Below are 17,382 nucleotides of genomic sequence, written 5' to 3' on the forward strand. Positions count from 1 at the left end.
AGAGAAGAATTAGAGCAAAAATAATGAGAGACTTATTATACTATTTCTCACCTATTTTTACTCGGCTGTTTATCTCTTCTCATCTATTTTTTATTTCTCTTCAATCAACATCTTTCATTTCTATTTTATTTTCACCTATTTTCGTCCATCCTATTGTTTTCCCCTCTACCAAACAGGACAGTAAGGTTCTGACTTTTGAGAATTGGAAAGGTCGTGGCCTCGGTCCTTGGCCAACCCCCTTAGCTCCACTTGTGGGTCCTACTAATACGTAAATGTTAAGTACATTATCATTGAAGACAATATTTGCTCAGATCAAATATCCTGATATTTAGGCCTTGGGTTCAAATTCATCCTTGAATGAGACCGCTTCCAAATCATACCTCAAATGTTTAGCACAATTGACAAGAATTTGATGGTTTTGGTATGAGTGACATTTTAAATAACTTGAAACTTTTGACAATATCAATTAGCTGCACATAAAATCACTAAGGAGAATATATGGCATAACACTATTTCCCTGAGAACAGTCAATCCCCTTATCAATAGTTCAAAAGTGTAACCAAATTGTATGGTTGCATTGAAAGTTCAAATTAAACACACCATAAAAACCAACCAAGACCTACATCAGTGTGAGTTGCCATCATCTTTGTCTTCAGTAGATTCCAATCCTGGTTTCTTTGGTGTGCTTCCTTCTGCCGGAGTGGCATTTGATGCTCTCTTAACTCCTCTTCCCACCACACCAAGGTGTGTGACTCCACCAGATCCATTGGTGTGGGCAGTTGAAATGGTTGGAGAATCAAAACCTCCACTGCCGTTGGCAGTAGCCAACTGTGAGGAACTCACCATTGCTGAAGATGATTCCTTCACATTGCCTGCCTTGGCAGCTGCTATTCCTAGGATCTCAGCAAGAATTGACTTTGGGTTCGACACTAACTGTTGCAAATCTTCAAGCTGCAACCCCATAAATTCCCATTTAAATCAAAATAACAACACAGGACAGATAGTTATTTTAACAAAGTTTACGAAGTCTACCTTCTTTTCCAGCTCACTTGATAGACCTTTGAGAGTTTCAATCTCTGATTGTTTATCCAAAATTGAGTTATTAGACTCAGATTTGGGACATGCTGGAACATCCTGAGCTAACTCAGAAGCAGATGTCAAATCTGAACAACTCTTTACTTCATTTGTAAGACGATGTAATCGTGCCTTACAAACAGATGTAGCCTTCTGGCAGTAAGCAATTGCTTCTTGAGGCTTAGAACTAACCTCCAAACACAAGCATATGCGAAAATTTCTATGTTCATGAGTTAAGGCACTATAGAGGTGGAGGAGAACATATTTGGTTTTCTACTTATCTTAAATTGCAAACCTTATTAATCAGTCAATTTAGTAATTTATTGCAACTTCTTAAGTTGTTACATTTTTCAGAATCATTGAAACCAGCAAAGTCTACAGATACCAGAAAAATCAAACATCTAGATAAGAATTATACAAAGGATACAAGTCAGCAATTTTTCTATCATCTGGTTCAACTAGTTGTTCCAAGATGGTTAGTGCCTTCTGATAATCCGAGAGGGAAGTTTCAAAATCCTCTGTATATATGAGAGCCAAGAAATAATCCAGCTTTTACTATAACCATATGCCATTGTTTTGCGTATTTGGGGAAGAAAGCATTAGTTAAATTTAAAATAAGCATAAGAGCATGAAAATACCTCTTTCCAATGCAACATCTGCCAATGTTGATAATATGTCCACTTGTTCTATTGTATTGACAGATTGCTTTTCAACAATGGCTCTGGCAATATCAAGCATTTTCCATGCCAGGTCCAGGTCAGTCTCATCTTCATCAGCTTCTGCCAAGTCTTCAGCATCACTATCCTCATCATCTTCTTCCTGGTCATTCTTAGTGGACCCTGTTTTATATTTGAAAAACAGAACTAACATTAAGAACTGATTGACCTGCAAACTACAACTTTTGAGGTAATGCAATAGTATAATTAATCCCAAAAAGTGAATAATATAATGCACTTCAATCTACAATAATGACTGTATGCTAGCTTCACCAGATTTGGCCACTACGGTTAATATTGTGACACAAAGTGTCTCTACTTCTAAGAATTTTAGGAGGCATTGTTACATATTTGTATTCACAAATTTCCTGTAAATTATAATTTTAATCAACCATGAGCTTTTACTTATCCCCCTGGCTTAGTCCCTAGCAGGAGATAATTCATTTTAAATCTCAACATCAGTACCATGCATCTACGTCTGATTAGTTTGCATAAACAACTTAGAACAATTTGTTTTTTAATTTGTTATTAAACAGTTAATAAATCAGGGTAATACAAGTCTACAAATATAAAGAATGTTTTAGTAACTCTAAATAAAAGGCATGTCTCATATATTCTCTATCATGAAATCAATGCTACAAAACACTTCTCCTTATTTGCAATGACTGGTGAGAAGGGTAGGATAACACAGACCATATCAGAACATTAACAAGAAAACATGCTTTCTAAGCCAACTAGGTAAAATGTAGCAATTTTTTTTTAGACAATTTTAAATTTGCAGGCCATACATAACCAATTCACCATATAAAGAGCACCTAGACCAAACCAAACAATATGTTATAAACAAAACTCAATATTACTAAGCAGTAAGCCCTAGAAGCAACACACTAACCATCATCCACTGCTCCACCCTGGTCATTTGAAGTCACATCCTGCTCGGCATTGCTTGAAAAAGAAGCAGTGGAAGATTCAGCATTCAAAGAACTCTTCACAGAACCATCTTTGTTGGAGCCATGTTGAGATCCATCTTCCTTCTTGGGCACATCAGCCAATGGATCAGCTTCCTCCTGAGCCTTGTACAAAAGAGCACACCCATATTTGTAGTATGTGTGCACACACTCAGGAGCAAGTTCACCATAATGCGCCACTCTGTTTCGATTCAAATTATATTTCAGAACATTGTGTATACAGAAAAATGAAGGTTAGAAATATCAAATTAGCTACCATTTTCAAGTTGTCTAGCACACAAACAACCTACTACATAAACCATGCACGCATTCGATGGATAGCATAATAGAGAGAACATATACTCGCAAATGAGAAATTCTCCAACTTAATTCAGAATCTTTTAGTAAAAAAAAATAAAATTCCACGCACGATTGAACTGTTAAAACAGAAAATTGGAGAATGTATTCTACGATAAAATTAAAGGAACCTGATTTCGAGAGCACGGCTAAAGTTATCAGCTGCTTCTCCAAAATCGTTTTCCTTAATTGCCTTGTTTCCTTTTTCCATCAGCTCATTCGCCAACTCCAGAGACTTCTGAGGATCGCTACCGGAAGCTTCAGCGTTAGACACCGTCTCTTCACCGCTGTGCGCGGCCGCATCGACGGAGATTCCGCTCTTGTCGTTCTCGGAAGAGTTTAGGGTGCCGTCGACGGTGATAACCTCCGACGGTTGAGGCATTGTGACGGAGGTTTCAGATGCTGGAGCTTCTTCCGCCATTCTAGAATTTCGCTTCAGAGACGAATCTCACGAGAGAGAAGGAGAAGAGGGAAAATCAAGTCACCCCAATTCGCGAGGGTTTGGGTTTGGAGGTTTTCGTTTCTGGCGCAAAACGTGAAAATGAAATAAAAAAGAAACCCGCATTAAAAAATGGGCCATTTAACCCGCACCGTTTTATTACTACCCATTTGTGTCGTGTGACACGTGTCATGCTTAGTTGGGATGTAAGAGGCTCATCTAGATTGGATTTGATTAAATTTATGACTTAACCTAATCAAAGTTGAATGGAATAGTATGGGTTGGTTTTCTAACTCAACTTAAATCAACTCATTTGTAAACGGTTTAGGTTGGATCAATAAGTCAAAACATTTAATTTTGTCTTTTCTTTTTTTCTAAAACTTATTAATTTTTGTTTGTTCTTTTTTTTTAACGTGAAATTTTTTATAAGCTAAAATTTTTACTAAATGAACCAGACATAACTATTTTCTTGTTAGATTCTTTATTAAAAAGAGACTTTGGTGATGCTATCACACCTCATTCCGCTTTAGTGACTCTATCTATATATCTATCAATAAGGGATGAGAAATTAAGCATACCATATTTAAGATAAGGAATTTCAATAAGCATAATGAGGATAAATTTCAAACACTTTTTTCCACCAAAACCAATGAAACATGACGAGGCTTATTTTTTGTAAATAGATTTGAAATATTTTTATAAGCTCATTTGAAGTAACTTTAATCAATAAAATCTTTGTCGCTTTGATCATGAAGGTTAAGGGTGCATTAATACTTACTCAATTCACGTCGATAAGTCTACGTAATAAATAATCAATAGTATTTGATTTTTTTAAAAAAAATTTAAAAAATATATATATATAATATTACATATATTAATAATAATAATAATAATAATAATTTAATACAAATTAATAGATCAAAGGATTAGTGGGTTCATATATAAAAACTCGTAATCCAACCCAAAATTCAACAAATTTGATTGGTTCGGTTCGAGTCTGACCCTGACTGTTTGGATTTGTTTGGGTCACTTCAAGTTCGCAAATGACCCAGAACTACTTACACCCTTATTCATCACTAATCAATAATCACTAGCTAATCTCTCCATTATCTTGGTTTGACAAATGACGATAGACACAAGTGTTCAACTTGCATTCTCTTGCTATTTTGCTGCCAACGAACGTAGAAATTTCATTAATGGCTCAAAATATTTGGTGATTGAATTGTGCTTGTCCATCTGCTTTAGATTAATGCTAGATGTATCCATGTTTAGAGCTGTGACTTCGTGTCCACTTGATTTCAGCAAATCAACGATCTTATACCAACACCACGCTTTATGGTAAGCTCCATGAACCAACACCAAACGTCTCTTCTTCTCCCTCTCCATCATTATTCTTTGCTCTCTCTTCACACCTTTTATTTTATTGAAAAATATGCTTAATATCCTTCTACCGATAATATATGGCATTATCTTAGAGCCGTCAAAATGGATTTAAACCTACTGGCGAGCTAGAAAAGCTAACAAAATTTACAATTGACTCAAAAAACGAACTCCACTCACCTACGACTTGACCCACCCGAGCTAAACCTTTGGTGGACCAAGTAGACCCACCATCCCACCTGAGTAAACCTAATTCTAGGAGTGAACAACATAGTACACACTAATTATAGTTATAGACTTAGTGACTTACACAAACACAACCGTGAGTTTGTGAGTCCCACTCGGTCACTCTCCTTCTCCGTGACAACATCGTCGATGCCTCAGTCACTTACTCACTTTGTCACTCACTCTTGAGTAGCTCTCTGTCGAGACTTGAGACCTACTCTCTATTGCGACCATGATCCACCCTCTGTTGTGATCATGATCCATTATTCGTTGAGACCCACTCTCTACTGCGACCCACTCACAAGTCTCAAACACAGCTCCCTACCTCAACCTCGTGCTATTGCTTTACTGTAACCCTCGTTGCCATGAATGCCCCCCCCCCCCAATCTTCCCTCACCGTAAGCATCTCTATCTACTAGTGATGCAATTGCAAGCTTTTTTGGGTAATACAAATTTATAGTATTTAACGTTCTGAATTTTTAAAAAAAATATTTTTTTTTAATTTTAGATGAATTGGTGGGCCAACCCATTTAACCCACAACCCATGATGGGTCAACTCGAGTCATTTTTTTCAAGACTAATCTGTAAGTGGGTTGATTGGATTGGGTTGGCATATTTATAGGATGAGTCAAGGTGGGTCGGACCAACCCATTTTGATAGCTTTACATTATCTATTCGAGACATCATAGTAAAAGATTAATCATAGTATCGGTCTAATCCATAGGAATGTAGACCCTTTATCCATCCTACGTGTTAGCTTTCCAAAACATATATAAGGTGAAAAAAATACATGTTAGATTTATGATTAAAAATATTATGTGTATTTTAATGTAAATCCAATGCAAAAGTAAGGATCTTAATTTGTTACCAAAACTACTTTTTCCTTTAACATAATTTTACATTCGATTCTCAAACATTAAAGAAGAAAAATGAACTTCCAAACATATATTAACACAATGTATTTTTTTTTACATGTATCTTAACATAATTTGTATCCTCTTTTAATTAATAGGTTGTATTTAAATTTTAGTAAATTTTTTAATTTAAAATATTTGTATTGATTAGCATATTATATTTTAATTTATTTTAACATCGATAATAAATAATACATAAAAGAGTAATGACATGACATTGATCCACAAGAAGTACAACAAACTCTTAGAAAACTTCATCCATGTGTCAACATAGATGCATGAAAAAAGGAGAGAGAGGGGATAAAGTTTCTTTTGCTTTTGACATAGTGGACTCCAACGGGAGATCGCACGACGGACTATTAACAACTTGGTAGAGCATGCCCAATTTTAAAAATACAAACTTTTTGTTTTGTTAACGAAGATAAATTTTGATTTCCACTCTTTATAGTCATCATGCATAATTAATAAAATCGACACACATATATTCAATTGCTAGTAATAGGTGTTGGCGATCTCATGAAGGTAAGAGAAAAGCTCTTGCGGTTTAGAGAACATGGGCATGTGATCAGCACCAACAATCTCTTTGACTTCATTATGAGGGTTTCGTTCAATCATTGACAGTTGAAAATCTTGCTTTAACTCGTTGTCTTGCTCACACACTATATAGACTTTGGCCACAGTTCCATATTTGTCTTTTGTGAGTCTTGTATTCTCACGCATCAGTTCTTCATCACCATAAATGCGAGTAGGTCTCAACAGTGACATTGCTAGGGTCAAGTCCTGGTTCATTTACACATGCCATCAAATGTAACAGAAATACTATAAAATTTTAAAAACATAATAATAACGATGTGCAATAATAGTCGAGATAGTTACTGGAAATGATAACAAACAACCTGATTTCGTTTTAGGCTCAAAATAAATATCTTTTATTTGACATACCTCGGGTGGACATAGTTGGTATAAGTTGGATGCTAAGAATTGAGGCCCAAATATCCTTGATCCATTTCGATGATTGCTGGTGTTCTCGTCAAACATAATCTTTGAGTGCAAATCAGATTCCAGTATACGACTACACTGGAACTTTAGAAATTAAATTCAGTTAAGAGAGAAAACACCTTGTTTATACAAATTCATGTAGTATATATACTGATGTACACTGAATTAAAACAAGCATTCTAGAACCAACGAACGCATAGGTAGTTCTTCTCGTATAATCGGTAAGTTTGAGTTTTGGAAATTAAGTTCCGTTAAAAATTCAACAAAGATAACTTTGTCACCCTTAATTCAGTTAATTGTCTTGTCTAACTCAAGCTCAAATAGGGTGAGTTAATCCATAAAATTAACAAACATTTTAGAATAGTGATAACTTGACATTTTTGGTGTAAGAGCACATCAAGCTATATATGCCTTCTCGCTTGGGTGAAAATATTCTCTTGTGCATTGAACAAGTAAGAAATGATTGTGCAACCATGGTAAAAGCAGAGTATATAGCAGCAGCTGAAACTACATATCAAGCTATATATGGCTTTTGGGTGAATAAGAAGATGGAAGCATACTGTAATTTACCGCAACAATTAACAAAAGCTATGACAAATAAAAATTAATACTACATCACAACATAACAAAACACATGATTATTGAATATCACTTTATAAAAGAAACAGGAATAACTAAACAAATTCAACAAGACAAAAGACCAAGTTGAAAAACACATTTAGCGAAAACATTGTAAAGGGTCAAATTTGAGCATTTGCGAGCAATAACTGAAATTTCCAAAATTTGTATGAAAAAGGAGTGACAAGAAGTGCTGCAAATTATTAGAAGTTTAAGTGCAACAAATATATCCTCACTTCATGCCAAGGGCTTCAAGTTGGGTTTGAATGACATTTGTCTCCAAATTTCTTTGCTTAATATGTACTTGAATTGCGTGGATTTGAATTCTGCTGAATTGGTTTTCTGGGATATGGTTGATAGAGATGATGTTGCTTGGAATTCTCTCATTACTGGATATCTGAGGAATAGTAAGATCAAGGAGGGTGTTTGGCTATTTATTAAAATGATGAGTGTTGGTTTTTCCCCAACCCTGTTCACCTATTTTATGGTTTTGAATGCCTGTAGTCGTCTGAAGGATTATCGTTCTGGGAGATTGATTCATGCCCATGTGATTGGTAGGAATGTGCCACTTGATTTACTTCTGCAAATTACTCTGGTTGGCATGTACTGCAACGTTGGCAATATGCGAACAGCATATAAGATTTTTAGTAGAATGGAAAACCCGGATTTAGTTTCTTGGAATTCAATTATTTCTGGGTATTCTGAGAACGAGGATGGAGAGAAAGCCATGAATTTGTTTGTCCAGTTAAGGGAGATGTTTTTTCCTAAACCGGATGACTATACTTTTGCTGGCATTATATCTGCAACTCGTGCATTCCCGTCTTCCAGTTACGGAAAACCTCTTCATGCTGAAGTCATTAAAACAGGATTTGAGAGAAGTGTGTTTGTAGGAAGCACTCTAGTGTCTATGTATTTCAAAAATCATGAAAGTGAAGCTGCTTGGAGAGTATTTTGTTCGATATCAGTGAAGGACGTTGTTCTCTGGACTGAACTGATCACAGGTTATTCTAAAATGACTGATGGAATTAGTGATTAGATGCTTTTTTGAAATGGTTCATGAAGCCCATGAGGTTGATGACTATGTTCTCAGTGGTTGTGCTGACCTTGTAGTTTTAAGACAAGGTGAAATAATTCATTGCTATGCTGTTAAATTGGGTTATGATGCTGAAATGTCTCTTTCTGGCAATCTAATTGATATGTATGCAAAAAATGGTAGCCTTGAAGCTGCGTATTTGGTGTTTTCTCAGGTTTCAGAATCTGATTTGAAGTGTTGGAACTCAATGCTTGGAGGATATAGTCACCATGGAATGGTAGAGGAGGCATTGAAACTTTTTGAGTAGATTCTCAAACAAGGTCTTATTCCAGATCAAGTGACATTCTTGTCTCTTTTGTCAGCTTGCAGCCGCAGTAGGTTGGTTGAGCAAGGAAAGTTCCTCTGGAATTATATGAACAGCATTGGTTTGATTCCTGGGCCTAAGCACTACACTTGCATGATAACTTTGTTCAGTCGGGCAGCATTACTGGAAGAGGCGGAAGAAATCATCAACAAATCACCTTATATTGAAGATAATCTAGAACTGTGGAGAACTTTGTTAAGTTCCTGTGTTATAAATAAAAATTTTAAAGTGGGAATTCATGCAGCAGAGGAAGTTTTGAGATTGAAAGCAGAAGATGGTCCAACGCTTGTTTTGCTTTCTAATCTTTATGCTGTTGCAAGGAGATGGGATGAAGTTGCAGAAATAAGAAGAAATGTGAGGGGATTGATGCTGGAGAAAGATCCAGGGTTAAGTTGGATAGAGGCCAAGAATGACATTCATGTGTTATCTTCCGGAGATCAATCACATCCCAAGGCTGATGAGGTGCAGGCTGAACTGCATAGGCTAAAAAGAAATATGATTAGAACAGAAAATGATGACAGAGAGACACAAAATGCATGCTACATAAGTTGCAGAGACGAAGCTTATGCTCTAGAGGTCGAATTTAATTCAAAGACAAATGAAGTACATACTGGACTGAAGTTTTAGAGGAAATAGGTAAAGATTAAACTACTGTCGATAGGGATAATGGGTTGTAATATTTCCATCTTCTCTTTGTATTCAGAATGTTATATATATTCTTCTCTAAGTCAAAATATTTGTTAAATACACTGCAATAATATTTTTTTTTTTTAATTCTCCGGTTCATGAAGGAAAAAATATCTGAACTAATCTGGAGTTCGGCCAGAAAATAATTTAAGATAAGTCAAAAATTATTTTTATCAATGATCGAACTCGAGTATTACTCAAACAATTTACCCTTAACTTCATCAGATTAATTATATGTATCCAATCGCTTAATTATTAAGCATACAATAATATATTTGTAAATTAAATTAACATTCTTAAATAAATCTCGTCTCAATAATGTGGAGGATTTTACTTAGCCATCACCTTAAATCGAAGAGTTAGCATCTATGCCTATGGGAATATCCAGTCAAATATTAAGAAGCTCTTTGCTTCTATTTTTACTACTTTGAAAAAAAAATTACACAGGGCTGAATGTGGCATATTTAATTTTTTTTCTAAGAAAAAGGGGACTGAATATTTATTAAAATGCTATTAATTTGATTATGATCCCTCAAGTATTTACCCTTTCTGACTCTCTCCCAAGCAATCTCTAAAGTAATAAAATTATATAATTAAATTCTGAATATCCATCAAGTTAATTTTTAAATTAATATATTTTACTAATATTCATTGATTAATTTAAAGGGTTTTTTTTTACAATATTCGAAGAACTATGTAGTATGATTTCTAATAATTAAAAAGTTACTAACATTTTAAAGGGTTTTTACTTAGGGACTATTTAAGAAAGAGGATAACACATTAGGAATGTAACTAAGGTTTTATTAAAAAAAAATTATATAAAAAAACTCTGCATTGTTACTATTTTATCATCTTATTTGAAGAAATCCCTGTTGTTTTTCCTCATCTTCCAAGGCACCACAAAAAAAGTTGTTATATAAGAAATGACTAGTGTAGTGTATTTACTTTGCTGTACAACAAAGATGAAATAAAAGGTGATATCTCGACAGGTAATCTCATTTTCATTCGATCTATTTAATTTTTATTTTTATTGTCAATAAAATGAAAATGGAATATTTGCTCTAACGACCAAAGGAATAGAACTTCATGACATTAGTAAAAATGAACAATTTTTGAAATACTTAAGGTACCAATCAAGCTTTATCTGTGATGTTTAGGGGTTACAATGAGGTGTTTTTGGCTAGTCCCATTTCTATTTCCGGGATGAAACGGGTTTAGAAGAGTAAAGAGAAACGTCTTAATTAACTCTAACTGCGATTAGTGTTTTTGTTTGAAAATTTATACCTAATTTACTTATTTTGGATTATAATATACATACTTCTCGTACTTTTTATATTTGAACCTACACAAAACCTCTAACATAATAAGGAAATATATAACAATGTTGTCAACGAAAAGTGTAATTTTAATAAGCAGTAGAATTTAAAAAAGTACTAATTATTCCTCAGTCTAACTCTAAACTTTAAAAGCAACCAAATTCCAAACTTCCTTTCCCCGTCTAGACCCCAGCCCAGTTTGTCACATCTCTCAGCAAATTTTTTATACTCTTTACTCCTAAAGAAGAAAGTTTAACACGTTCGGGAAGGCCCCAACTTTCAGTACAACAAAACCAGTTATCTAAACCCTGCCGACCACTCCCCAAGTAATCTGTGAAAATACATTGCTCAATGGAGCAGATAGGAGATTTCAGTAGCAATCTTGAACTTTAAATAGTGAAAAAGTCTTTGGTATTTTAAAGATCAATTAAAAGCCACTACAAGTTTGAAATATCTCTCAGTAAAATGTATCCAAACATCTTCCGTGCAGTATCTTTTATTACAACAGTGACTGATGTATCAAACTCAAACTGGAACTAGGAAAAAAGCAAGCTACAACGTATCATAAGCTACACAGGCTTTAGCATTCAAAATCACCTAACCTATATTAATCTACAATGTTAAAGAAAATGGGTCAACAGTAACCAACGGACAATGCCTAATGGAAGAACTCAACGGATTGAAACGAGGCAGAATCAAAATGTCGATATATACCAGTGCCCTCAATGCGGCATCTACATTCCGAGACCCATTTAAGACCATCTAATAAGGAAAAACCATATTTCAAGCAGAACATTGCATATTTGTTCGGCAGCAGAAAATGTTCCAATCAACTTTATGCTTTCAGATCACATTTATTAGCGTCGAGCGGTTCTAGATTTCACCCGTTGATTTTTCTGCAAGAACATCATAGAAAAGAAGCCTCAGAAGATGCAATAATAGAAGCCATAAAAGAAAGCACAAAATTAGCAGACCATGATGCTTTAACAAAATCTTATCATTTGCTATTTAAAAAAAATGATGCTTAATTCTATCAAAGCTGACAAGACACAATATACTAGGATTGTTTTAAATAATTAAAAATTGACAGAAATAATCTACAAACGAACCAGTAAGGATAAGATTTATTTACCGTTCCAGGTCCAAAGCTAGCCCCAGATCCTGTTGCAGCGCCTGAGCAAGAAAAAAGAGCAAAGGGTTAATTTCATGTTAAGATAGAATTAAGAAAGATGAATAAAACCCCCAAACCCCTTCCCCTATTCTTTATTTCTTTTTTCTTTTCTCCAAAAAAATAAAATCCACGAAGAGAATTCTAAAGGTCTAAAGGACAAAGACCAACGGATCCTGTTTCTATCTTTTTTCTCTCAAACAATCAAGTTCAACAATACTATATTCAATAATTTCAACCAGATTTTAAAAAATGGAACAGATCAGCCGGTGAAACTAGAATAGGGACTCGGTCCTCCAGCCATTCCACAAATGAACCCAAAAAACCATATTTTCCAAAACCAATACTTGAATCAGAAGAGCAGTATAGAATCAGCAGCTCACCTGAACCGATTAATGTTCACATGGTTCAACCAATTCTCTTGATAATTAAAAATTATGATGATTAAAACTAACTTAAACTTTTTCACTAGACTGATTATTTGGTTCCATATTTAGTATTTAGTATTTACAACCGAAACTCAGTACTCCTACTAACAAATCCAATGTAGGACAAATAGAAACCTGCAGTGCAATAAGTTTGGCTTCAATTAATAATGAGAAGCTTCACCTCTTTTTTACTTATTTGATGGGAGTAATATTGGATAAGAATTAAAAAAGCTTTACTTCTCTACTTTTACAAATTTGATGCGAGACTAGTCTAAGTTAAAAAAAAAAATATTTCAGCTCTAGTATAATATACTTATCATATGTGATAAGTTATCTTAATTATATTAGAAAATACATTTCAACAATTTTTCCATGATTTTCTTTATAATATTTCACATACGTATATTTTATTTTTCATACATATTGTTTGGGGGAGGGAGGAGGTTGTCAATAATGTATATGTATATTGAGCATCACCTTGACTCTGATTCAACCTCAGTTAAACTTTAAAATCTTAAACCTCTCCGTTCACCTTTCTTTCTTTAATTCTCCCAATAAACCCTAATTTTGATCTTTTAAGCCCTATGTGTTCAGTTGTCCAACATCAGCCCTCAAAAATGAAATTGGCATTTCCAAAACAATTTTCTATCTAAAACAACTACGTAGTCTGTTAATACTTGAAAGTAAGATGACTATGAAGAACTATAAAACAAGACAGTACCTGAAACAAATGGACTTGAAAAGAGTGAATTTGTAGCTGGAGTTGTACTAAACAATGGAGTAGTATTACCAAACAGAGAGGGAGTTGATGCAGAACCAGGTACAGATGTAGAACCAAAAAGTGAGGTTTGAGGTCCAGGAGCAGGAGTTGGTGTTGTAAACAAAGATGACAACATAGAAGACGATGGAGCAGAAGATGGTGTGCTAAAAAGAGAGAATCCACTTCCTGATGACAAAGATGAAGTTGCTGCAGATGTCTGTGGGGCAGTCAATGCTGCTTGAGTCCCTGAACTGGAAAACAACCCAGCAACTTGAGTTGAGGGTTGTGAATTTGCAGGTAAATGCAATGTTGGATGAACTCTTTTTGAGGCGGCTTCTTGTCTTGCAGTTTCTCGTCGATCTGCCTCCAAAAATGGATCATTCACCTCCCCCCGTCGACGCTGATCAGCTAGGTATGCTGATTTCATAGATTCAATGTACTGATGAATGCTCTCCACCTGAATAGCCATTATTTAAAAACCTGTTAATGTTACTGTAAATGATAATTGTAAATATTATTATAGGGCATGGTTATATATGCATAAGGGCCCTTTTTTGAGCAAAAGGGGCAACTAAACAAGTATCATCATCTCTAATACAAAAATTTCTGTTCTTCATTCATTACAATAAGCAGGAAAAAGAGCATAGTAATGTGTATAGTATTTCCATATGAAAAATAGAAAATGATTACAAATTTGAAGTAGCAGAGAAGCATAAATAAGGGGAGGAGAATGACCTATAATAGACTCAGTTTAAACAAAAAAAGCTCAATTTGACATGAACCATCAACACATACACAAATTAAAAAATGAAAAAAACAAATGAAAGAGAGAAGTGAATAAGTGATAAAAAAGAATTAAGACTTCTACAATCATTAAATTTTTGCAAGTCATACTCTGAATGGGTAAATTTTAATTCATACGACTCACTACAAAGTGCATATACTCATAGCTGTATGGTGTGATATTAGTTTAAAAAAGAAGAAGCAATATTTGTTTCGTTCTACCTTTGCAGCCACGTGAACAAAAAAGTCGTGCACATTTGTCATGACCTTGGGAAGAGATTGCAATAATGAGGAACCATTAGCGGATGCATTTCTCTCAGAGTCCAAGAGAAGCAGCTGCTCCAACTCTTCAATCCACTGATGGCACTCACCAAGATACTTCTCAAATCTTAAAACTGTTTGCTGTAAAAACGGAGATGGTTTCTTTGGAAGACCACTGTAGAAATCAAAAACAGGCACTATAGATGCAGTTGTAGGTTGGCTATTCGAACTAGGTGCTATAGTTGCACCAGGAGTCTGTGATGGGGCAGTGGCACTTGATGTACCCCCACTGGGATGAAGGAACCTAGGGCGTAGCATCATAAAGGAACGAACAGCAACCTCTGTGTTGCGTAACATATCCTTAACAGTGGACATCAGTTCCTGTAGCAATGTTTTCTGTCGTTCCATAGCTGTGTTAATTCCACCAAGTTCCTATGCATAGATCACATTAAGCAATAAGCACAATGTTAGGGAACAGTTAACCATGTTAACACTGGTAATAGTTCTTAGTTTATAGAAAAAAGTTGATTAACAATACATGAAAAGCAGATAGGAATGAAACAATGGATTTAAAATTAACTTTAGCACACATCATAAGAAGCCTGCATGCTTTAACATCTCTCAAAAATAGGTTAGCCGGTTTCCACAAAAATTGCAATTGCAACAAGAGTTGAACTATCTTCAGTCTTAAATAACACATTTATGAAGGCTAAATACCTAAATCATTCGCTACCTTTATGGGACAAACAAAATACATGAAAAGCTGACAGATCCTGTGTTTTTGAGGTCACATGTCCTTAATAGAGAAATAGAGCAAATTACATAATTCAAGTGTCAACTATCAACTAATTTTGCTACAACTTCTATCTCACTTTAAGTTATAACTGTCAACAAAAACACTTCTTTCCCACTTTACTTTCTAAACAACAAACAATGCAAATTTAAAACTCTTATAGAAATTAGCTAACGATGGTAATGTTTGCTCTGTCGACAGAATACTTTAATAATAGAAATGACTAAGCATTAGGCTAGTTTACAACTGGCAAGCTAGAACGTGAACCGTGCTCTGCCGCGTGCAAAACTCTAGTAAAAACAGATACTCCATTAATCAGCTAGCTCAACACCATTAGTATATAAATTACAACAAAATCAATCAAATGAAATCAAATATGCCTCAACTAGGAACATCGACTACCCAAGAAAAAAACGTTCTACTTGAAATGAAAAAAAAAATCATATATAACAAGAATGGAATAGATAACTAATAAGCAACAAGGGCACAAAGAGAGCACCTGAACAATATGACCTGCATCAAGCTCAAATCCATCGTTGGAAACGGAAGAATCATAAAGACGACTACACTGATCTAGTCTCTGGCTTTCATCCCTATACTCTAATATCCGCTCCCTAAGTAACAGATAACAGTTAATTAAGCAACTAAAAGTCGAAACAAGAACCACGGAACGCAAACACTTCTTCTCTCAATTTATGCAGAAACATTGAGGAATGAGGGAAAATTAGAGCATACTCGATCTGAAGGAGAATCTTCTGGGAATCAGGATGTAGATCCGCCCAATTGGTACTATAACTAGCGGGAGTTCTATCGTTAGTAAACAAAAACAACTGTTGTTGCGGCTGCTGCTGTTGTTGCTGTTGTTGAAATTGTTGCTGTTGTTGTTGCTGCTGCTGCTGCTGCGGAAGGAACAAACTAGTTTGCTGTGGCTGAAAAGGAGACTGCTGCTGCTGTTGCTGCGGCGTGGCGAACAACGAAAATGACATTGCTGTGTTGGGAGTGTTATTGTCAGAGTGAAGAAAACTCCCTGTTAAACCCTAGGCTGAGAGAGAGAGAGAGTGATTTCACTGATTTGGGTTGAGGCGACGACACAGGCACGGTAATTTGGGGGGAATTTTAATTTATTTTTTCTTGTCCAAGTTTAAATTTCATGTTCACACGGCTTGAATTGAATTGAGTAGAGCGTGAGGAATGAGAATCTTTCTCAATTCTCAAATCCCGCTCCTGCTTCAGGACCCACGCGCGGCCAAGTTCAAAGGGTTTGTGTGTTTGTGGTGTACGTAGTGTTTTTCAGTGCAACCACGGCCCATTAACACGGGGATGGGATTGATATTTCCACTACCATTGAAAAGTAGTGAGAATGGACAAAAGTGTCTCTCTTCACATTTTCCTCTCTCTTTCCCTTTCCTCTTTCCTCATTATTCTCACCATCCTTTCTTCTTTTCCCTGTGTTATATATATATATATATATATATATATATATATATATATATATAAAACCGAAGTACAATTTCGTTATATACTAGATTGAGAATCCCAACTCAATTATACTTTTATTATGTTTTTTTTAAAACACCACAATGAAAATATAATTTCATTCAAAATTCAAAACATAACGAAATTACACTTTCATTGTGTTATTTTTTGTTTTGAAAAGCAACACAACGAAAATATGATTTTCATTGTATTATTGAATGAATAACACAACAAAATTATATTTTCACTATGGAATTATGATTTTGTTGTATGGTGGAGGCGAAAGCAAAATTATAAAACAGAATCATGATTTCGCTATGTTATTTGAAGTTAGAATCAAATAACACAACAATGTTATCTCTGGAGGTGAAGAAAAATTATAAAAAGAAATCATATTTTCATTGTGCAATTAGGGGGGCGAAAAAAATACTCAACAGAAACACCATTCTATTGTACACTTGTACAATGGAAACATACTTTTATTATATATTTTTTTTCACCACCCAATTGCACAACGGAAACACAATTCTATTGTGTGATTTTTCAGGGACAGTTTTGGAATATGAGTAAAATGCACCACAGTAAGTAATGTTGTTAGTGCTAATAGCAATACCGTTAACAACGTGGCTTGGCCCTTTCACAAC

At 34.9% G+C, this 17,382-nt stretch overlaps 3 protein-coding genes and 1 pseudogene across 3 annotated transcripts; 1 reads left to right on the plus strand and 3 right to left on the minus strand.

Annotated features, from left to right (window-relative positions):
- Nucleotides 1–398: 398 nt before the first annotated feature.
- LOC114421275 (NASP-related protein sim3-like) lies at nucleotides 399–3,646 on the minus strand. The gene is made up of 6 exons (XM_028387126.1): nucleotides 3,226–3,646; nucleotides 2,683–2,939; nucleotides 1,713–1,913; nucleotides 1,502–1,592; nucleotides 1,033–1,294; nucleotides 399–951 (listed from the first exon to the last, which is right to left on the minus strand). The coding sequence occupies exons 1-6, from the start codon at nucleotides 3,513–3,515 to the stop codon at nucleotides 625–627; spliced, it is 1,428 nt and encodes a 475-aa protein (XP_028242927.1). The 5' UTR covers nucleotides 3,516–3,646; the 3' UTR covers nucleotides 399–624.
- Nucleotides 3,647–6,544: 2,898 nt separating this feature from the next.
- On the minus strand, nucleotides 6,545–7,249 carry LOC114395250 (methylesterase 3-like). Its single transcript, XM_028357013.1, has 3 exons — nucleotides 7,238–7,249; nucleotides 6,995–7,129; nucleotides 6,545–6,832 (listed from the first exon to the last, which is right to left on the minus strand). Exons 1-3 carry the CDS (start codon nucleotides 7,247–7,249, stop codon nucleotides 6,545–6,547), a joined length of 435 nt encoding a protein of 144 aa, XP_028212814.1.
- A 275-nt stretch (nucleotides 7,250–7,524) lies between these two features.
- Nucleotides 7,525–9,693, plus strand: LOC114395335 (annotated as a pseudogene).
- Nucleotides 9,694–11,457: 1,764 nt separating this feature from the next.
- LOC114421282 (nuclear pore complex protein NUP58-like) lies at nucleotides 11,458–16,611 on the minus strand. Its single transcript, XM_028387137.1, has 6 exons — nucleotides 15,998–16,611; nucleotides 15,762–15,876; nucleotides 14,431–14,901; nucleotides 13,387–13,882; nucleotides 12,202–12,242; nucleotides 11,458–11,965 (listed from the first exon to the last, which is right to left on the minus strand). The coding sequence occupies exons 1-6, from the start codon at nucleotides 16,246–16,248 to the stop codon at nucleotides 11,927–11,929; spliced, it is 1,413 nt and encodes a 470-aa protein (XP_028242938.1). The 5' UTR covers nucleotides 16,249–16,611; the 3' UTR covers nucleotides 11,458–11,926.
- Between the last annotated feature and the right edge of the window lie 771 nt (nucleotides 16,612–17,382).

The sequence above is a fragment of the Glycine soja genome, chromosome 1 (genome assembly GCF_004193775.1).
Source record: "Glycine soja cultivar W05 chromosome 1, ASM419377v2, whole genome shotgun sequence".
Classification (NCBI taxonomy): domain Eukaryota; kingdom Viridiplantae; phylum Streptophyta; class Magnoliopsida; order Fabales; family Fabaceae; genus Glycine; species Glycine soja.